The 17,586-nt window shown below is 41.9% G+C and overlaps 1 protein-coding gene and 2 long non-coding RNA genes across 7 annotated transcripts in view; 1 reads left to right on the top strand and 2 right to left on the bottom strand.

Moving 5' to 3' along the window:
- Window positions 1–17,107, top strand: part of LOC6531173 (potassium voltage-gated channel subfamily H member 8) — a 53,749-nt gene extending 36,642 nt beyond the window's left edge. For 3 of the 4 annotated variants that reach the window (XM_002091966.3, XM_039372363.1, XM_039372364.2), the window contains 8 exons: window positions 2,907–3,108; window positions 4,300–4,491; window positions 5,061–5,179; window positions 5,712–5,792; window positions 9,197–9,292; window positions 11,664–11,817; window positions 12,323–12,447; window positions 14,083–17,107. In XM_002091966.3, the coding sequence (XP_002092002.2) occupies window positions 2,907–3,108; window positions 4,300–4,491; window positions 5,061–5,179; window positions 5,712–5,792; window positions 9,197–9,292; window positions 11,664–11,817; window positions 12,323–12,447; window positions 14,083–15,882 (2,769 nt within the window). In that variant the 3' untranslated portion in view covers window positions 15,883–17,107. The remainder of the gene's footprint in view (window positions 1–2,906; window positions 3,109–4,299; window positions 4,492–5,060; window positions 5,180–5,711; window positions 5,793–9,196; window positions 9,293–11,663; window positions 11,818–12,322; window positions 12,448–14,082) is intronic. The other variant, XM_039372365.1, reaches the window with a different exon arrangement.
- Window positions 5,283–9,238, bottom strand: LOC120321066. Its single transcript, XR_005560611.1, has 2 exons — window positions 9,167–9,238; window positions 5,283–6,396 (listed from the first exon to the last, which is right to left on the bottom strand). It is a non-coding gene; the product is annotated as an uncharacterized LOC120321066 (long non-coding RNA).
- The window catches only part of LOC120321065, a 25,628-nt gene continuing 25,028 nt past the window's right edge, over window positions 16,987–17,586 (bottom strand). The window contains exon 2 of one of the 2 annotated variants that reach the window (XR_005560609.1): window positions 16,987–17,366. This is a non-coding gene — a long non-coding RNA (uncharacterized LOC120321065). The remainder of the gene's footprint in view (window positions 17,367–17,586) is intronic. The other variant, XR_005560610.1, reaches the window with a different exon arrangement.

The raw sequence follows: 17,586 nt of genomic DNA, 5'->3' as shown, positions 1-17,586 counted from the left end.
AACCATTTGCTATAAGGCAACTTGTTTTATAATCCGTAGTATCATATAAATACAATAGAAAGTTGAGTTGCCTCAAAACATTTCATCTATGAGCTTAAATCTCTACTTCGCATTACCAACAAAAATGTCAAATGCATTATGCATTTAGACAACTTTTTGGTATTAAGGGCCGTCTCAGCACTTGACCCCTTTGGAGAGCAGTTGACGCTCATTAAGCCGATTACATTGGCCAAAAGCAGCCGCGGCTGTTTTGGCTGTTCCACGTTTTAATTACGCGCTAAGTAGTCGGTGGTAGTCGACAGAGCCATGACCCAAATGTGCAGCAAAAATAGAGCTCTTATTTTTAAATACCAGTACCAAAACCAAAAAAAAGTGCGCCACAGAAAGCAGCTTAAAGCCTTAGCTGCAGTTATGATGACATTGGCCACCGTTCGCCGCTTTCGTGGAGTGAAACCCTCGAGCGGTCATCGCAGGACAATGGAGCAGTCCTCCAGCGGACTTGTGTTATTCAGCTTTCACTTGGCTCGTCGGACTCTTCAGCCAACCACCTCCACCTCCACCTCCACCTCCTCCTGTGAAGTGGTCAGCGCACTGATTGCTCCAAGTGGAGAACGCTGTCGTTGGCTTTATTGACAGGCCAAGGATATCCTGGTCGACCTAACAAATGCCATTACAGTGGCGCTTCACAAGGCCACCACTTGGAATTAAGCAAGTTGACAATCTGTGCATTATATATGTAGGTTACACAACTTCGAAATTATTACCAAATATATTTATTAAGATATGCCAAAAGATAGAACAAATATATCTTCTGTTAGTTTAGTTTAGTTTATTAGTTTTCCCATCTATAAACCATCTTGTTTAATTTTAGTTTCTAAACAATAAATTAAGTAACTATTATAAGCAGTTGAATAATACTTAAAATAAAGTATAATATATTTTTCTTTTCGTTTTCATGTACGAACTTTTCCCTGTTGAATTATCATTTGAGCTTAATTTCGTTCGAACTCATGTTCATTGATTTTCTTTTACCGCTCCGTCATCATGTTGCGGTTTTTCTTAGCTGTTTCTCTTCCAACTTCCGCTGGATACACTGATCAAATACAAGCGGCTTTGGCCCAGCTTTTCCCTACCCCTACCCCTCCCCCTGCTACCACTTTCTGTGACTTCCGCTCCCGGAAATTTAGCCACGGAAAAGTTTATTTCTCTTTTTGGAAAAACAGCGGCGTGTGCTAAGCTGCTGACACAAAAACACAAAAAGTTTCGATAAAACTTTAATGTACTCTAATTGTAAAAATTTGTGACACTCTCGATGCGAAGCAAAAGTTGGTCAGAAGTCATTTATGAATGTATTTGGGGCTTAAACTTTTACATTTTTATACACTCTGGTATTTATTTTATACTTGCTCGCTTTGCATACAATTTGAGCTAATGCACTTGAAACTTTTGCATATTTAGTTTGGGCCAAAGTTTTAATTATCTGCGAGACCCCAAAAAGGCAGTCAGTCACTGGGAAAAATTCGAGGTAGTTGAATGATGAAGTTTGCTCTTCTGGCGCCAAGATGTTGCTGCTGTGCAGATGTTGTCGCTTTTCCAGCTCACACAAAGTGAAAAGTAAACAATGGCAGCGTGAGCAGGCGGAAAACTTTAGCAAACAGTGAAAGACACTGCCGAAGGGGGGGAGCGGAAATCGGAGGAAGTGGGTGGAAAATCATGGGGGTGGAAAGCTTAGAATGAAAGTGAAAGCGCAGCACAAATTGCAACGTGAATTACAATTCGTCCAGATGTCGTTGTTTCGCACAACAAATTGTTGGAAAATTTTTGTGATAAAATATAAAAAAGTGGTATAAGAATTGCTTTTAAAGCACATTTATTTATTTGTAAACACTACAGATACCTTTAAGTAGAAAAAACTGAGAGAATTTAAGCTGACAGCTTTACAATTTTGTTACGCACTGTCTGTGCAAGTGTGCGTACAGACTGCAAATGAAAGAGAGAAAGCAAGGTGTAGCTGTCCGTCTATTGACACTATACCTAAATGCCCAACTCAACTGTTTGTAAATCTTAGCCCATCTCGTCTGCCAACACTTTGTTACGTTTCCATTACCTTTTCTCTTCTATCGCATATTGCATTTTCAGATCTCCAAAGAAAGTGGAAAAAACGAAAAATTTTTTTTTTGGTTACGTTAAAGTCTGCTTCAAAATGGTTAAGCTTAAAATACAATTGTTTGGTATTAGGTGCAAGAAATGTGATTTTCACATTTTCGAATTTTTTCTGTGTACTCGTACCCTTAGGCAGCCCTTAAGATGGCGCTTCGTCAGCGGCAATCACGAACAGGAAATAAAAATTTTCATCTAAGCTTAAACGACGGCATTAGCCTTCAATTTACTGAAGTTTTACGCTCGGGTCAGGCCCTTCGATAAGCTTGTTTATGTTTGCATTAGACTTATATTATAAACCACCTCCCATTTATCAGCCACTTCATCTTTCCATTTTTTGATGACATCCTTTCTCCAGAGTTCGTCCCTTTTCCCCTTTTCCCACGCAAACCATGCGGGCTCTGGGAAGTTGACAATTTCGTGATTTTTTTTAGTGCGGACCCTTGGCGGGTCAAATGAATATAACAAAAATTGAGATGGCCGGAAAGAAAAGTGGGCACCAAGTGCGTACATCTAAATGCCCTAAAAAGTAGGCAACAAAAACTAGGCAAAAAACTGAAACATGAAGCTCAGCTGGCGGGGAAATTGCGGCTGCAAAAAAGCGAACCAAACTAATGGACAGTTCGGAACGCGAAAGAGGCGTGGCATCTCGTCACCGTGCGCCTACATTTTAACAACCTTGAAGTGGGTCGTTTGGCTATATGTACCTTTTTTTTTATGCACTTTTCTTTTTTTTTTCCACGCAGGAATCGCACATCCATCTTGTGAAATTGACGCGGCTCTTGCGGCTCGCTCGACTGTTGCAAAAAATTGATCGATACTCGCAGCACACGGCCATGATACTGACATTGCTGATGTTCTCCTTTACGCTGGCCGCCCACTGGCTGGCCTGCATCTGGTATGTGATAGCGGTCAAGGAGTACGAGTGGTTCCCCGAGAGCAACATCGGTGAGTGTGTTCCTCTGTCGAAGGTCCTGCCAAGTTGAAGTTACTGCTACAGTGGCGTCCAAGTGATATGCCAATTTGTCTAGAAACATTTCAATTACTCTTCTTTTCTTAATGTCTTTTATTATTTCGTAGTGTTTAAACTGTTCATGATCTAGTTTTATTCGATTAAAGTTTATAAACAACTCTTTAGCATCAAACTATAGACTCTAAAAACTTTAACGACATCTATTTCGAAACAACATGTTTACGACTGTCGCGTGTTTTGTTATCAACAAATTATATGAGCACTTATTCAGAAATTTGTTTGTCGCACTAAAACGCAAGTGGGATATAAACACTTCATTCGAGTTTATTAAAACGGTAAAAAAGTATTGCATTCTAAAAATTTCGAGTTTTTATAGTTGGAAGCTAATACCTTTGTAGATATTTAGTGATATATTAAGTGTAGTAAGCTGTATATCTGCTGCTATTATTTCGACCACAACTGTGTGCAGTGGGTTGAGTTGTGAGAGTGTGTACCAAAGGTAATTTCGTTAGTTGGTTAGTCAACAGTAAAGGGCGGCTCGTCGTTGAACGCCAACTGAATTTTCCGGCTCCTTTGGGCCGCAGTCTGCCAAGGCACACTACCTGGTCCACCGAAAACCAAACGAACCAACCACCCACACCACCCAAAACACCCAAAACACCCAAACCACCCAGACCACCTCAAACACACACTACACGTGTGGTAAATGAATATTGTGTTAGTCGAGGTTTAAAGTTTAGATACGGATTAGCGCATAGTGCATCAAATCGAATCAAATCATCTCATCAGTGGCGTATACACATATTGCCATGGGGAAAAAGTTCTCGTCATGATATTTTCTAGCACTTAATCATCAGTGGGTGGAAAAATCCTTCATCCCTGACTGACACGAAAAGTTTCGCCTGCGTTTTCCGGTCCTTGCAAAACTGTTTTGCCGGAATTTGACACGAGCTCAGAACTCAGAACACAGAACGGAGAACTCTGAACTCAGAACGCAGACGAACTGACAGACTGACAAACTGAAAGTCGAAAAGTTAGGCCTAGTCATTGTCAATTTGATAAGCCCAATTTGTTTGGCCTGCAAATTGTAATTAAACGCCCTACTAAACCAGTTTTCTTCTCTGTTTCCTCTTCTCTGTCTTCCCCATCGTATTAAATGCCTCAAGTATTCTTCACAGGTTGGCTGCAGCTTTTGGCGGAAAGGAAAAACGCTTCCGTCGCCATTTTGACCACGGCGGAAACGTATTCCACGGCCTTGTACTTCACCTTCACAAGTCTCACTTCCGTGGGATTTGGCAACGTTTCGGCGAACACCACGGCCGAAAAGGTCTTCACCATCATCATGATGCTCATTGGCGGTGGGTACCATAATGTTTGACTTGCAAAATATGGCCACAAAGAGGGTAAACTACACTCAAGCTATTTGAGTCCCAAAACTGTAAAGTATTTAGAGGAGGCATTCCCTAAATAGAAAGAAAACGTTCGTGAAACGAGCTTTCTTGCTTTTATGGTTTAAGTTTGAGCATACTCTTTTAATAAATTACTTAGGAAATTGAATCGCAAGGCAACATTATATAGCTAAATTATAAAACAAAAGATATATTTTAGTAATTAGGAGTTGTATGCCTAGTATTTTTACCATTATGTTCAACTATTTGCAAATGTGTAAAAATCAATAGCAATCTCAACCTTATTATGTTGTCATATTTAAGCATAAAAATTGCCCTACATTTGGGTAATTGCGCAAAATTGCGAAATTGTAAACCATAAACAGGAACTAGAATGTAAGTAATGAGGCCACTTTATCAATGGCAAAAAATTGTGGCCCAAATGTAACTTCACGAGCTGCGTTCATAGCTGTTATTACGTTTTTTTTGGACGGCTAACCCGAGATTTAATGATATATTGTATCCATTTCATTACCCAGCTCTGATGCACGCCGTGGTCTTCGGTAACGTGACTGCCATCATCCAAAGGATGTATTCGCGTCGCTCGCTATATGAGAGCAAATGGCGCGACCTAAAGGACTTTGTGGCCCTCCACAATGTGAGTATGATTTTGACCGTGGAACTGTGATTGAGATTTGCAGCGGCCGCAGCGGGGTTCGTATTATAAATGAAACCCTGAAAGGAAAGGGAGCCCAGAGAAGTGCCACTCGATGGATTTTATTAGAATGCAGCGCACATTTTCCATATGCCACGCAACGCTGGGCAGGAAATGGAAAATGGAACGGAAACGGGTCGCTCAAGGCCATGAATTGCTGATTCTAGCATCCAGCATCCAGCAACTAGCATATTCCCGGGGACATCGTGTTTGCGTGGCCTACAACCTGTTGATGGGGCAAACTTGAGCGTCGCTCCATTAGGCAGCACACGCGGCGTATACGCAACGAGCTGCACCCACGCCGCATACGCAATGCGCTGCACAATTAAGCGCATTTGTGCGGCTCTCAACCGCGAAATGCATGCAAATGAAGTGAAAGTAGCGCGCCTCGCAGCTCATTTAACGCCAAGATGGAGGGGGAGGGGAAACTAAAGCAATGCGAATGCAATTATAATTTATGATCTCTTCATTACAGATGCCCAAGGAGCTGAAGCAGCGCATTGAAGACTACTTTCAGACCTCCTGGTCACTCAGCCATGGCATTGATATATACGAGGTGAGCACCGAACTCCAAACACCGAACACCCGATTGCCCAAAGGCATATCCGTCTTCGTGTGTGCGAGTGTGTGTGCCATAAATATTGAAGACAGTACACTGGGGAATATATTTAATAAATATTCAATAAGATGTATAATAATTGGAAAGGTTCTCTGTTACTTACATTTCAGAGGTATTTTTCTTTTCTCATATCTTATTTCCCTTAGTTCCCATGACACTTTCCCGCTTAACAAAACTATTTGTTTCTCTGTACGTCCCCCAAAAATATGATTGCCAAAGTTGTCGACGCAGCAATCTATCGCTGGGATTCAACTTGACTGACTTCACTCAAACTTCAGAACTTCAGATCCAGAATCGAAATGGCAGAATGGCACAGAATCATCAGTGCCAGCGGCCTTTCCTCTCCGATAAACGTCTGAGCCCTTAATTAAGCAAATGTCCGTGGGGTTAACATACAAGTATATACAGTACTTTAGTTCGACATGTGACTTATTGATTGGCTGCGGGTCAAATGCCAAATGTGTGGCACACCTTTGATTGGTCATCCGTGCTCTGGCATTCTGGCATTCTGGTATTTCAAGCGCAATGGCATTGCTAGCACCTGAACAAAAGTTAAAATTAAATATCGAAAGCATATGTGAGCAGGAGCTGGCTGGCTGGTTGGTTGCTTGTTCCCCGGATTTTCCTGTGGCCTTTCATTGTTTTATCCAAGTGTATGTGTGTGTGTGGCCATCGGGCTGAATCTGCATTTTAATTAAAAATTTTTACAATTACATTAACTCGAGCAGAAGGGAAGACTTGCCAGTTGTGTACCTTATCTTCCGGTTGAAAGTTGTCGAGTGCTTTAAGTTACCAGTTTGCCAGCACTTCTTCCTAATTTAGTTTCGACTCTAATAGTAAGCATGTGGTGTTGTGTTGTTACTGCTTTAGTTTCTGGCTTTGCAATTGTGGCACTATAATTTCGAACTTGTAGGGGGAAAACTTTTCTGCAGCTGCATGGAAATAGCTCATTGTTGGTCGACAGAAATCAATCTTTGAGGATGCTTTGCACTTTGCAACTTCAACTTGTTTCAACTTTGTTCTGCTGGTCAGGTGGGCGATGAAAACTATTTTTACCCCACAATAAAACTAAAGGAAAAGCGCAGCGCAGTCGAAAGAGCAGCGATTCCGCTCGTAATTGCTATTAGCAGAGAGCAATGCCAAACAACTTTTTCCCACCCGCGCCGCCTTTAATAGTGTTAATTAAAAACCTCTTCAAATAAAACCCACTTTTATCTCTCGATCTACTATAGTTTGCTTTGCGACTGGCATTGGTGATGTAAGCTCATATTAAAGGCAGTTTTGCCCCTTGAAGACTTAAAACACATAGTTGATACTAGTAAGAAAGTTACATTTAAGTTTGGTTGTTAATGCATATTCCCTTTCTACACTTAATCAGCAGGTGCAGTGCACTTTGCTGTGGCTTAGGGCTGCAAATTAATAATGGTTTCATCTGCCTTTGAAGTTTAACCTTCATTTCGGTATATACACCGCATAAATCAAACTGTCAGTTGGCTACACGCGATGTGAGGACCTCGTCGTACCTATTAACTGCAATTAAACACCGATTTTCGTGTTGCCTACGAGTTTGCGCGTTTAGGAATTTTGGCATCCCTTCATGGAATTTAATTTAATTACTGGCCAAACATGAAATATAGACAGACCCACGCACACGAAGCGTCGTCGATGCCACAGGAATTAAAGCGCCCAAATTGGGCGGTCAAAATGGGGAGTTGACGGGTTTGGCACTAAATTAAATTGTTAATTTATTGCGCATGAAAATTAACTTGCGAAATGTGCCGATCCCCCCTCTACAGGCTAAGTGATGTTGGCCCCAACAGCGCGAATTTCAAGTCAGGTTCATGTCTACACAATAAAAAAAAGAAAACATAGAGACCGCCCACTTTTGGCCAGTATGTGCGCAATTAATGTAAAATATTTTACACTTCAGTGAGTAGAAAAGGGAAAGCGGAGACGGGATGCACCATAAATAACAATTCTTTGGAAATTGCCCTTTGGGGGCCCAGAAAAAAAAGCAACAAACTGAAACAAAACCCGGGAAAAACTTTCAACATATTTCCATGTTTAGTTGTGCTTGCGTAGTCAAAGTTCCCTTTCGTTTTCCCTCATAAATATGAACAGCTAAGTACAATAAAATAGTGCTAATTGCTGGCTTTAAGGCAAGCAAATACATATCATTTGATTAAATTATGTAGCTATCTAGGAAGCTACTATTATTTTGAACACAGCTGTACATTTGGTAGAAACCAAAATGGTACCCAAATGGAATTGGAAATGGGTTGACATCTAGTTTGGCCAGAAATAGTTGCACTTTGCGTTGGCATTCGTTGTGAATTTTTAATTAAGATCTGACCGGCCTGAAATTGATTTAGTTGCTTTTGCCCTTTATTATGTTCAAACACAAAACACACACAATTTGTTCGACCATTTATACAATTAAGTTGAATTTACCATTAGCATTTTCACTGAATATGAAGTCAGATACCAGAAAATTGGCTAACCCCTCAGATTTGGCCATATCATTTGCGGTCCAGTTGGCAATGAATTTTGTTTCGCGATTTTCATGCACATGAATAATACTCGAGCGTAATCAGCCAGCGAATCCCTAGAAACATGCATATGGACAAGTACAGAGATGAAAGTCAGAACAATAGATGGGTGTGGAGGGTAAACAAAAAGGATGCAAATTCCCTTCAATTTCCATGTTAATCCCGAAACACCGACAATTCCCATCCAATCCACTCGAAACGAACCAATGGAAAACACAGGAAGATATAAAATGTGCAGAGTACAAGGAAAAATATAATTATACCCTGGCAGGAGACAGCGGATGATCAAAGGGATTTTCGTTTTCGTGAGAATTTGTCTTGAGGAAATAAACTTAAGAGTGATTGGTTGCCTATGTATATTCCATTCGTGATTTGTTATAGAATTCCCTTAACAATTTCAAATGGGATTGAAAAGCATTTACTTAGTTAATGATTGAATATATTCAGGCATTTATCTTATAACCACTACAACTTGAAATTCAGAAAGTTACAGGGCATCTTATGATTCTTTCGCATCTACAAGCACTTCTTCCATCTTGTATTACATATTGCAGTTGAAGAACAAGCAAGACCAGATAAGCTTGAACATTTCCCTGGTGCCAGAGTAAAATAATGCCACGCATTTCCCTCACAATTTTCAGGCGATTCAATTTTCACGTGTATACTCCACTTTCTCTTTTCCCCTTTTCACTTGAGCGTGTGTGTGTGTGTGTGTGTGTGGGGTGGTGATTATGTTTGCCTTTCCACTCATCTCCAACTCACATTTCCTTTCGGTTTTTCCCCGACTTGCAGACGCTACGCGAATTTCCCGAGGAGCTCCGTGGCGACGTTTCCATGCATCTACATCGTGAAATATTACAGCTGCCAATATTCGAGGCGGCCTCCCAGGTGAGTTTCCGACTACACTCAAACAAATTTTGTATTGCAAACAAATATTTACTATTTAATTTTTGGGGAGTGTTAGATTTACATTTTTTATTTTGCAGGTAACAATATTATATAGTTAATCTAAGCTTTTGGGAAAATGAAATGATATACTAATTTTTGATTGATAAGGGAAAGCGCTCACATTTTTTCGCTGTGCACCTGTGCGATTGCTCCTTTTCAGGGGTCGAAGAATGTGTCGCTTTGAAAGCGATTCAGCTTCAGACAAATGGAACGAAATGGCTGCGATGGCAAAATAATCAGCAGCAATGCGACTGTAGAGGGAGGGGGGAGGGGTTAGGGGGCAATAGGTGGGGCCAACAGGTGGGGGTCAGGTAAAAAGAGAAGACGAAGGCCAGGCGAGCAGTCAAAAGTTAACTGCGGGCTTAACTGAAACGTTTTTTCGGCTTCGTTCGGTTTCGTCCTTTGTCGCTGTGAAGCACAAACACACGCAAACAACCGCATACAAATAAGCAAATGCGCACACACGAAAGTTGGGAGTGCTCCACGTAGACAAGGATGTAGGCAAGGACTTTTTAAGGGGTGCACAGAATATTGCAGAATGCTAACAGGGTTATAGAATATATAGAACATATAGCACATATTGAGAATATATAAGTTCTTTATTAATAAATGAATGAATTCTAGGCTATTATCAATAAACTACTTACCTTAACCATTTAATTTGTATTTTTCATGTGCTTAAATATTATAATAAATGGTTATAAATATTTCCCCATATGAGGCTTATTAAATATTCAAATTATTTAAATAAAAATCATCCTAGACTTTTGCAAATCCCCCTGCCTACGCATGGCCACAGGTGAAGTTTACGAGCCATCTCACTGAGGCGTGTGCTTCCTTTTGCCCTGCGGGCCAAGTTCCATTCGTTTTGACTGAAGCGAAGCATGAAAAAGGTTTTTGGCCAACAGCAAACTTGTACGCAGAAATCCCCTCGAATGCAAGTGTGTGAGTCTGTGAGTGTGGTCGAGTAGTTTTGCGATGGCCAATGTCAATACCCTTGTCAACCGCCAAAAGCTTTAATGGGGGCTCACTGTACTGCGGCTGGAGAGGGGGCACAGATGGAAATCATTTGGGTAAAAGCCGCCTGGCTTAAGCTAGAGATTGTGCAGTAATTGATTTCGCATCTACGGTTCAACTGCTCCGTGGCTCGAAAGTTCCATGACCCAATGCAGTTGCTAGGGTCACATGAAGACAATTGAACATGGATACTCATAGATAGATGGATAGATAGATAGGTAGATGGATAGATAGAAAGATAGATAGCTAGATATATTTGACATAAAAAAACCTGTTACATAAGCAGATAAAATATTTTTAATAAAAAAATGTTGATGTAAACAACAAAGCGCATGCTTTTCAGATCAAAGCCTCAAATACCAATCGTTTCTATAGCAACCGTTTTATTTTATGCTAAAAATGGAACAAGGAATTTCAATCACATTTTTGGCAATGCATATAAAATACTCTTTTAATACACAAAGGAGAAATAATGGTTCAGGCAAAGCGGATTCTTCTGATTAATACAGCAAATATTTCACAAAGAAAACAAAGGAATTGAACTTAATGAACATTAGTCAATTTTCCTTTGTTGCATGCGAGCAGGAAGTGGAAAACGAATAGCTTCAAATTTAAATAACAAAGAAATATCAAGTGCATATTAACAAGAATCTTTAGTTATTTATCATATTAATAGCCAATCGTTAGGGAGTTGTCTGTAAATTCCTAAACGATATGTTCTATAAGCGCGATTTTCTCTGATACCAACAGGTCGTGGTAATGCGATTGTGGTTCAGTTTGTTGAAAGGATGGAAGTATGAAAAGGTGGTGGCACCTAATGAAATGCAACTCAAGCTAAGTTTGAAAGCAAACAAAACGGGGCGAATTGAACGACCGAATGACCGGACAAAACTCACAAAAAAAAAGGAAAAACTGAAGCCGAATGACAAAGGCGAACTGCAAACATTAATAAAGCTTATTCAGAAAGGCAAAGTAACGCAAACAAAAACCACTCAACAGTTATAAGCGCGCTTTAAGCCACTTTTCGTGGCAAATACGTGGGTGGCTGGGCAGTAGCTTGGTTGATTCCTGGGCGAAAGGGGGTCCTAAGGGGGTTCTAAGCCGCAGGACACATGCCAGGGCAAGGACACACAGCTGTTGCCGTTTTGTTCCATTGCGCAAATAAAACGCGACCGAGCTAAATGCTAACTGCTAAATGCTAAATGGTAAATGGCTCTGACCGTGGCGTACAATTCCTGACCAAACCAGAATCGCATTTACTTGAACCACCAATTCCAAACACTTTCCATTGCAGGGCTGCCTAAAACTTTTATCCCTGCACATAAAGACGAACTTTTGTGCGCCCGGCGAGTATCTGATCCACAAAGGCGATGCCCTCAACTACATCTACTATCTGTGCAACGGATCAATGGAGGTGATCAAGGACGATATGGTGGTGGCTATTCTGGGTGAGTCCTAGCTAACCTATTTTACCAATATATAATAGAGGAGAATTTTTAATAGTTTTATGGCATTCGATTTATTATCCTTAAATTTCCAAACTATTTCAACATAACTTGTATTTCAACGCTGGTCTGTTTACTTACCAAAATTTGATTTCAATTTAATGGAGCATTTCTTTTTAGTGCCTTGAGTTTTGTTTAAATTGCTGTTGATTTTCACGTATCGATTGTCAAATTTTCATTTTGTTTATGTTCCGACTAGTAGCGTTTATTGAACTCGCGCCAGTTCATTCGCTTCTGAAAACCATTTGCACTTGGGCCAAGACAGTGAGGCGGCAGTCATCTGGTTGTTTATTCATTCATGGCAGGCAGTGTCATCAACTTGAGCAGGGCCATCAAGTTCTAGTAGACGAACTTGGCCTGGCCCAGACAAATGCCAGGCTCTATTTTTATGCTCATTGATTCTGTATAGTGGCGAAGTGCTGACCTTTTTCTCTCCTCTCCTCAACAGGTAAGGGTGACCTGGTGGGCTCCGACATCAATGTGCACCTGGTGGCCACCAGCAATGGCCAGATGACTGCCACCACCAACAGTGCTGGCCAGGATGTTGTCGTCCGCAGCAGCAGCGACATTAAGGTAAGGTTCTGCTGCTCCCCCAACACTGAAATCCATCGGCAGCTTTATGGACTGGGCAGTAATTAAATTCAACTTATTTTTATACCGGCAACTCAAGGCCGCACGTGAATGGAATGCATTCACATGATAGTGTGCTGGGGAGCTCTGAATCGTTTCCGGGCAGGAGAATTTCATATTTCAATGGGATGTAGTTACGTTAAGTTAAGGAAAATAGTTTCGAAAAAATACTAAGTATTAAGTATACAATTCTTAAATACCTTGTAACTTAACATTCAAGAAAGCTCAATGGCTGTCTGTAGCTTATTTTTCTTGATTCCGGGTAAATGGCCGAATAAAACAGCTTAATTGCCGCTTGAGCCGTTAGTTGCCGAGCATTTAATTATTTTTTTTTATCATAGTCTGATGTTTTTTATCATAGTCTGGAGTTCTTTAAGGATTAGGCCAGTTGCAATTTCAGGCTGTTCGTCGTAAAGTTTATCTCATTCCCCACAGCGGCAGCAATTTCGAGAGGCAGAATCAAGAGGTTTCAAGATGAGTGCACAGCAGTTTGAATTTCGCCTGGCATACCGGGTTTTTCATTTTTCACTTTTTTTGTTTTTGTTTTCCCTTTGCAAAAGTCAATGGGGCTTGAGAGACGAGTGGGTTTGGGTATCCTTCTAACCGCGTTTAGGATTTCTCGTTTACTCTTACTAATTATGGCAATAATCTTGGGGCGGTTCAGGTTTCAAGAGCTTCACGCCTAATTAATTGCCATAAACTCTTGTCTGGCAATTGGAGGCCACTCCCCTTTTTGCGCTCCTTTGGGTGGTAATAATTAAGCGAGAAATTTCCAATTTTATTGTCGCTTAATTAGTTGCGGAATGTGTTTAATTTATGCATAGTTTGCCCACGGAAAATTTCTGTATTTCTCTCTCTCTATTGTCTTTGGCCCATTGTTTGTTGTTTTTTGCCTTAATGTTTGTGTTTGCCGTTACCTTTTGCTTTTATCTCGTGTTTATTTGCATGTCTGCCTTGGCGGAATAAAGTGCAGACATTTTCCTCCTTGTATCGCCACTCCGGCAAACAAGGCGGCACACGGGGCGTATGAGTGATACTTCACTCCCCGTGTTTGTGTTTGTGTTTGCGAGTGTGTGTATGCATGTGCGTTTGCGTTTGTGGGTGAGAGGCAGTGTGTAAACGCCAAGATGGCGCACTCGAGTATGTAAAGAAGACGCCAAGGCGTCAGCATCGCCAAGTGCGGCTTCTTGAAGAGCATGCTATCGACTGTAGAGTACCCTATAATAATAAAATTTCAGAACTTAAAGTTAGAACTTCATTTTCCTTTTGCCAGCAGCCTAGTTTTCTATATACTGTTATTTAAACTATAGTACATTTCATATAAAGTGATTCACATAGCAATAGTTATTATTTATAATAGTTCATATAACCCTGTGCTACCCTAGGCTACACGCCGTTTACATGGCGTTTTAGCTTTTTCATGTTGTTCATGAGCGCAAACACCAGCTGCCACGCCCCCTGGTCCCCGCCCCGCCCAAAGTGCATAATCGTTTAACGCCAAAACGACCTTTGACGCACTTGCCATGGTTTTTAATTTAACTTACATGTTTTTCCGTATATTCACTGCATATTTTCCAGGCGCTAACCTACTGTGATCTGAAGTGCATCCACATGGGTGGTCTGGTTGAAGTACTCCGCTTGTATCCGGAGTATCAGCAGCAGTTCGCCAACGATATTCAGCACGATCTCACCTGCAATTTGAGGGAGGGCTACGAGAACCAGGACTCCGATATCGGGCCCTCTTTCCCCTTGCCCAGCATCAGTGAGGATGATGAAAATCGCGAGGAGGCCGAGGAAGGTGGCAAGGGGGAGAAGGAAAATGGTGGAGGACCACCAAGTGGTGCTTCTCCGCTGCACAACCTAAGCAATTCCCCGCTGCATCCAGCACGATCTCCGCTTCTGGGCATGGGAAGTCCCAGGAACCAGAGGCTCCACCAGCGCGGAAGATCCCTGATCACACTAAGGGAAACGAACAAGAGGCATAGGACGCTGAATGCAGCTTGTAGCCTGGATCGGGGGTCCTTTGAGGAACCTGAACCGCCGGAGGAGGAGCAACAGTCGGGCGGTAAAAGGCCATCGTTGGAGCGCCTGGACTCTCAGGTGTCCACGCTGCACCAGGATGTGGCCCAACTGAGTGCGGAAGTTCGTAATGCCATCAGCGCCCTGCAGGAAATGACATTCACATCGAATGCCATGGCCTCGCACAGTTCGCTCAAGTTCCCACCAGCAAGATCTATACCCAACATCAGTGGAGTGGCGGCCACAAGATCTGGAGTTGCTGTGGAACATGGCTTGATGGGCGGCGTTTTGGCAGCCGCTGAGCTGGCAGCGATGCAACGTAGTTCATCACATCCTCCCGAGGTTTGGGGCAGGGATGTCCAACTGCCCACTAGTAATACGGCCAGCTCGAAAGCACCCTCACCTGTGGAGCCCAAGAAGAGCACGACCAGCAGGAGCAGTCAAACGGACTTTTATCGCATAGACTTTCCAACCTTTGAGCGATTCGTTTTGGCCAATCCGCGTCTGGTCTTGGGACTTCTGGGCATTGAACCCGCCATCAAAAACGAAATGGATTTGCTGCAGCAAAAGCAAACGCTGCAGATATCACCTTTGAATACGATAGATGAGTGTGTCTCGCCGTCGGATCCCAATTTGGCCAGTTCCAAGGAGAAGCTGATCACAACATCAACAGCTCAGACACCTGGTCGCATTTACCCGCCGCTGGATGACGAGAACTCCAATGATTTTCGCTGGACAATGAAGCACTCGGCCAGTCATCACAGCTGCTGCAAGAGCACCGATGCTTTGCTGAGTCCAGAGGACCAGCCCCAGGTTTCCATACTACCAGTGGAGGCAACTCCTGCGCCGCCAGTCCAGGAAATGAGATCCACGAAGAGAAGCATACGAAAAAGCACGAGTGGCAGCAACTCCAGCTTGTCTAGCAGCAGTTCGAGCTCCAACAGTTGCCTGGTGTCCCAGAGTACGGGCAACCTGACCACCACGAACGCCTCGGTCCATTGCAGCAACAGTTGCCAGAGTGTCGCCAGTGTGGCGACTACGAGGAGGGCCTCCTGGAAGCTGCAGCACTCGAGGAGCGGGGAATATCGCAGATTATCCGAGGCCACGGCCGAGTACTCACCACCTGCCAAGACACCGCTTCCTGTGGCGGGCGTGAGCTACGGCGGCGATGAGGAGGAGAGTGTGGAGCTCCTGGGTCCTCGACGGAACTCCAGACCAATCCTGCTGGGCGTAAGCCAAAATCAGGGTCAGGGACAAGCTATGAATTTCCGCTTCTCGGCGGGGGATGCCGATAAACTGGAGAAGGGTCTGCGTGGACTACCCTCCACTCGCTCCCTCAGAGATCCGAGTAGCAAGTAAGCAGCCCCCAAAGGAACCCAAAAAGGAGTCATTCGCATGCAGAGCGCCGTTCGTGATTTATGTCCTAATTAATACTGAAACAGAAAGACGCTTGTACATTTAATATCTCTAAGATACACACACGAGTTTGGTTGTTCATCTGTATCCCCGTAGATTTATCGAGAATACCGTCACATATTGTAAAGCATATCAGACAAGCCACAAGTATTTAACAAGCCTAAAAGTTATTTTTGTAAGGCTCAGCTGTTAAACGGAGATGATTGTTTATTGTTTTGGTAGCGAATAAGCAAAGATACACCCACTCAGAATACATGAAAACATATGTCAGCGGAAGTACAAAGCCTATAGACCTCCGACTTAAGATAAATACGAGTAAGAGTACATCTTGCCTAGCAACTAAATATCAAAAATGGTGAAATGTTAGTTAAGTTACACCAGCCTGGAATTTTCTGTTACAATAATGTGATGCATGACATTGTGTTTGGATCTGTAGGATCTGACACACCTTTTTGGAGATTTAGGAGACATATTCATACAATAGTAAAATTGCTACTAAATTTGTGACAGATGTGGGAATTTAAGCATAGTTAGGCAAGCTCAATGACAGGAATATCAAACGGGGATGCAACAGATTTGTAGAGACTTAAGCAGTAAATTCATTCTAGTCACTGGGACGTGAGTAACCTAGATTATTACCTAAGATAATCGACAATCGTGTGCTACATATATCGAATGGACAGAGTTCCACTTCAAAAGTGAGATCTCGGGCATTTGACTAAAAAGTAATTTGTGATTCCAAGCGAGAAGGCAGCTCAACTCTCAGCTTGATTCCGTGTTGATAAGTCGGCTAACAAAATAAAAAAAAAAACAAAGTTATCAACTAAACTGTGTACATTTCTGAAATCCCACATATATCCTGAGTGTATATAGTATATATGGTATGTGTATATTTGCTCCCGAATACCTATAAAGACTTGAGCTTCATTCTATCCTTGATGTAAGCATCCTATGATAATAAGTTTTATATGTGTTTAGATGGATACATATTTTAGCCATAATGAAGCGGAATTATTCAATTGAGAATCTAATAAACGTTTTTAAATGTTTTAAACTTAATGTTATCGAGACTATATACTTGTATGTATTATATGTGTAGTTATACATCTAAAGCATAAAAGGATATTCGATACTTCAGCAAACAATAAACTTGATGTGACACACTAAACAACCACCAACCAATTTTTTCTCAGTGCTGGATTTCGCGTTGTGGTTACTCCGATTTTCCAACTTTTGGTTTTCCACCTTCGCCCGATGACTGCGTGATTTTCCCATTGACATCAATGGCGCTGCTTTAATGCGCTTAATTCAATTGGTCGATTGGTATCGTCCCATTGCCATAATCTGGTAACCTGACTGGCAAGTTTTTGTGCGTCAAGTTCGCATGTCAATTGGGGTCTTAAGCCCTCGTCTTCAGGCTCCTTCTGCTGAAAGAGATAAGCGCATTAAATGATCAGATATCAAGAAAAATATCAGCTTTTGGGACGGTCCCAAATATTATAATGGCTTGACATATGCTAGGTAGGCCATAGATTATTTTTAAATCCAGATTTTAAATGATTTAGTTGAAGGTAATATACATTTTTCAGTCCACGTATATTATACGTAGGTATTCTACAAGTCAGCACTGCTACATTCTACATTTAT

Source organism: Drosophila yakuba, chromosome 2R (assembly GCF_016746365.2).
Source record: "Drosophila yakuba strain Tai18E2 chromosome 2R, Prin_Dyak_Tai18E2_2.1, whole genome shotgun sequence".
Taxonomy (NCBI): domain Eukaryota; kingdom Metazoa; phylum Arthropoda; class Insecta; order Diptera; family Drosophilidae; genus Drosophila; species Drosophila yakuba.
Note: the sequence above shows the minus strand (reverse complement) of the source record. Positions and strands in the feature narration are given on the sequence as shown.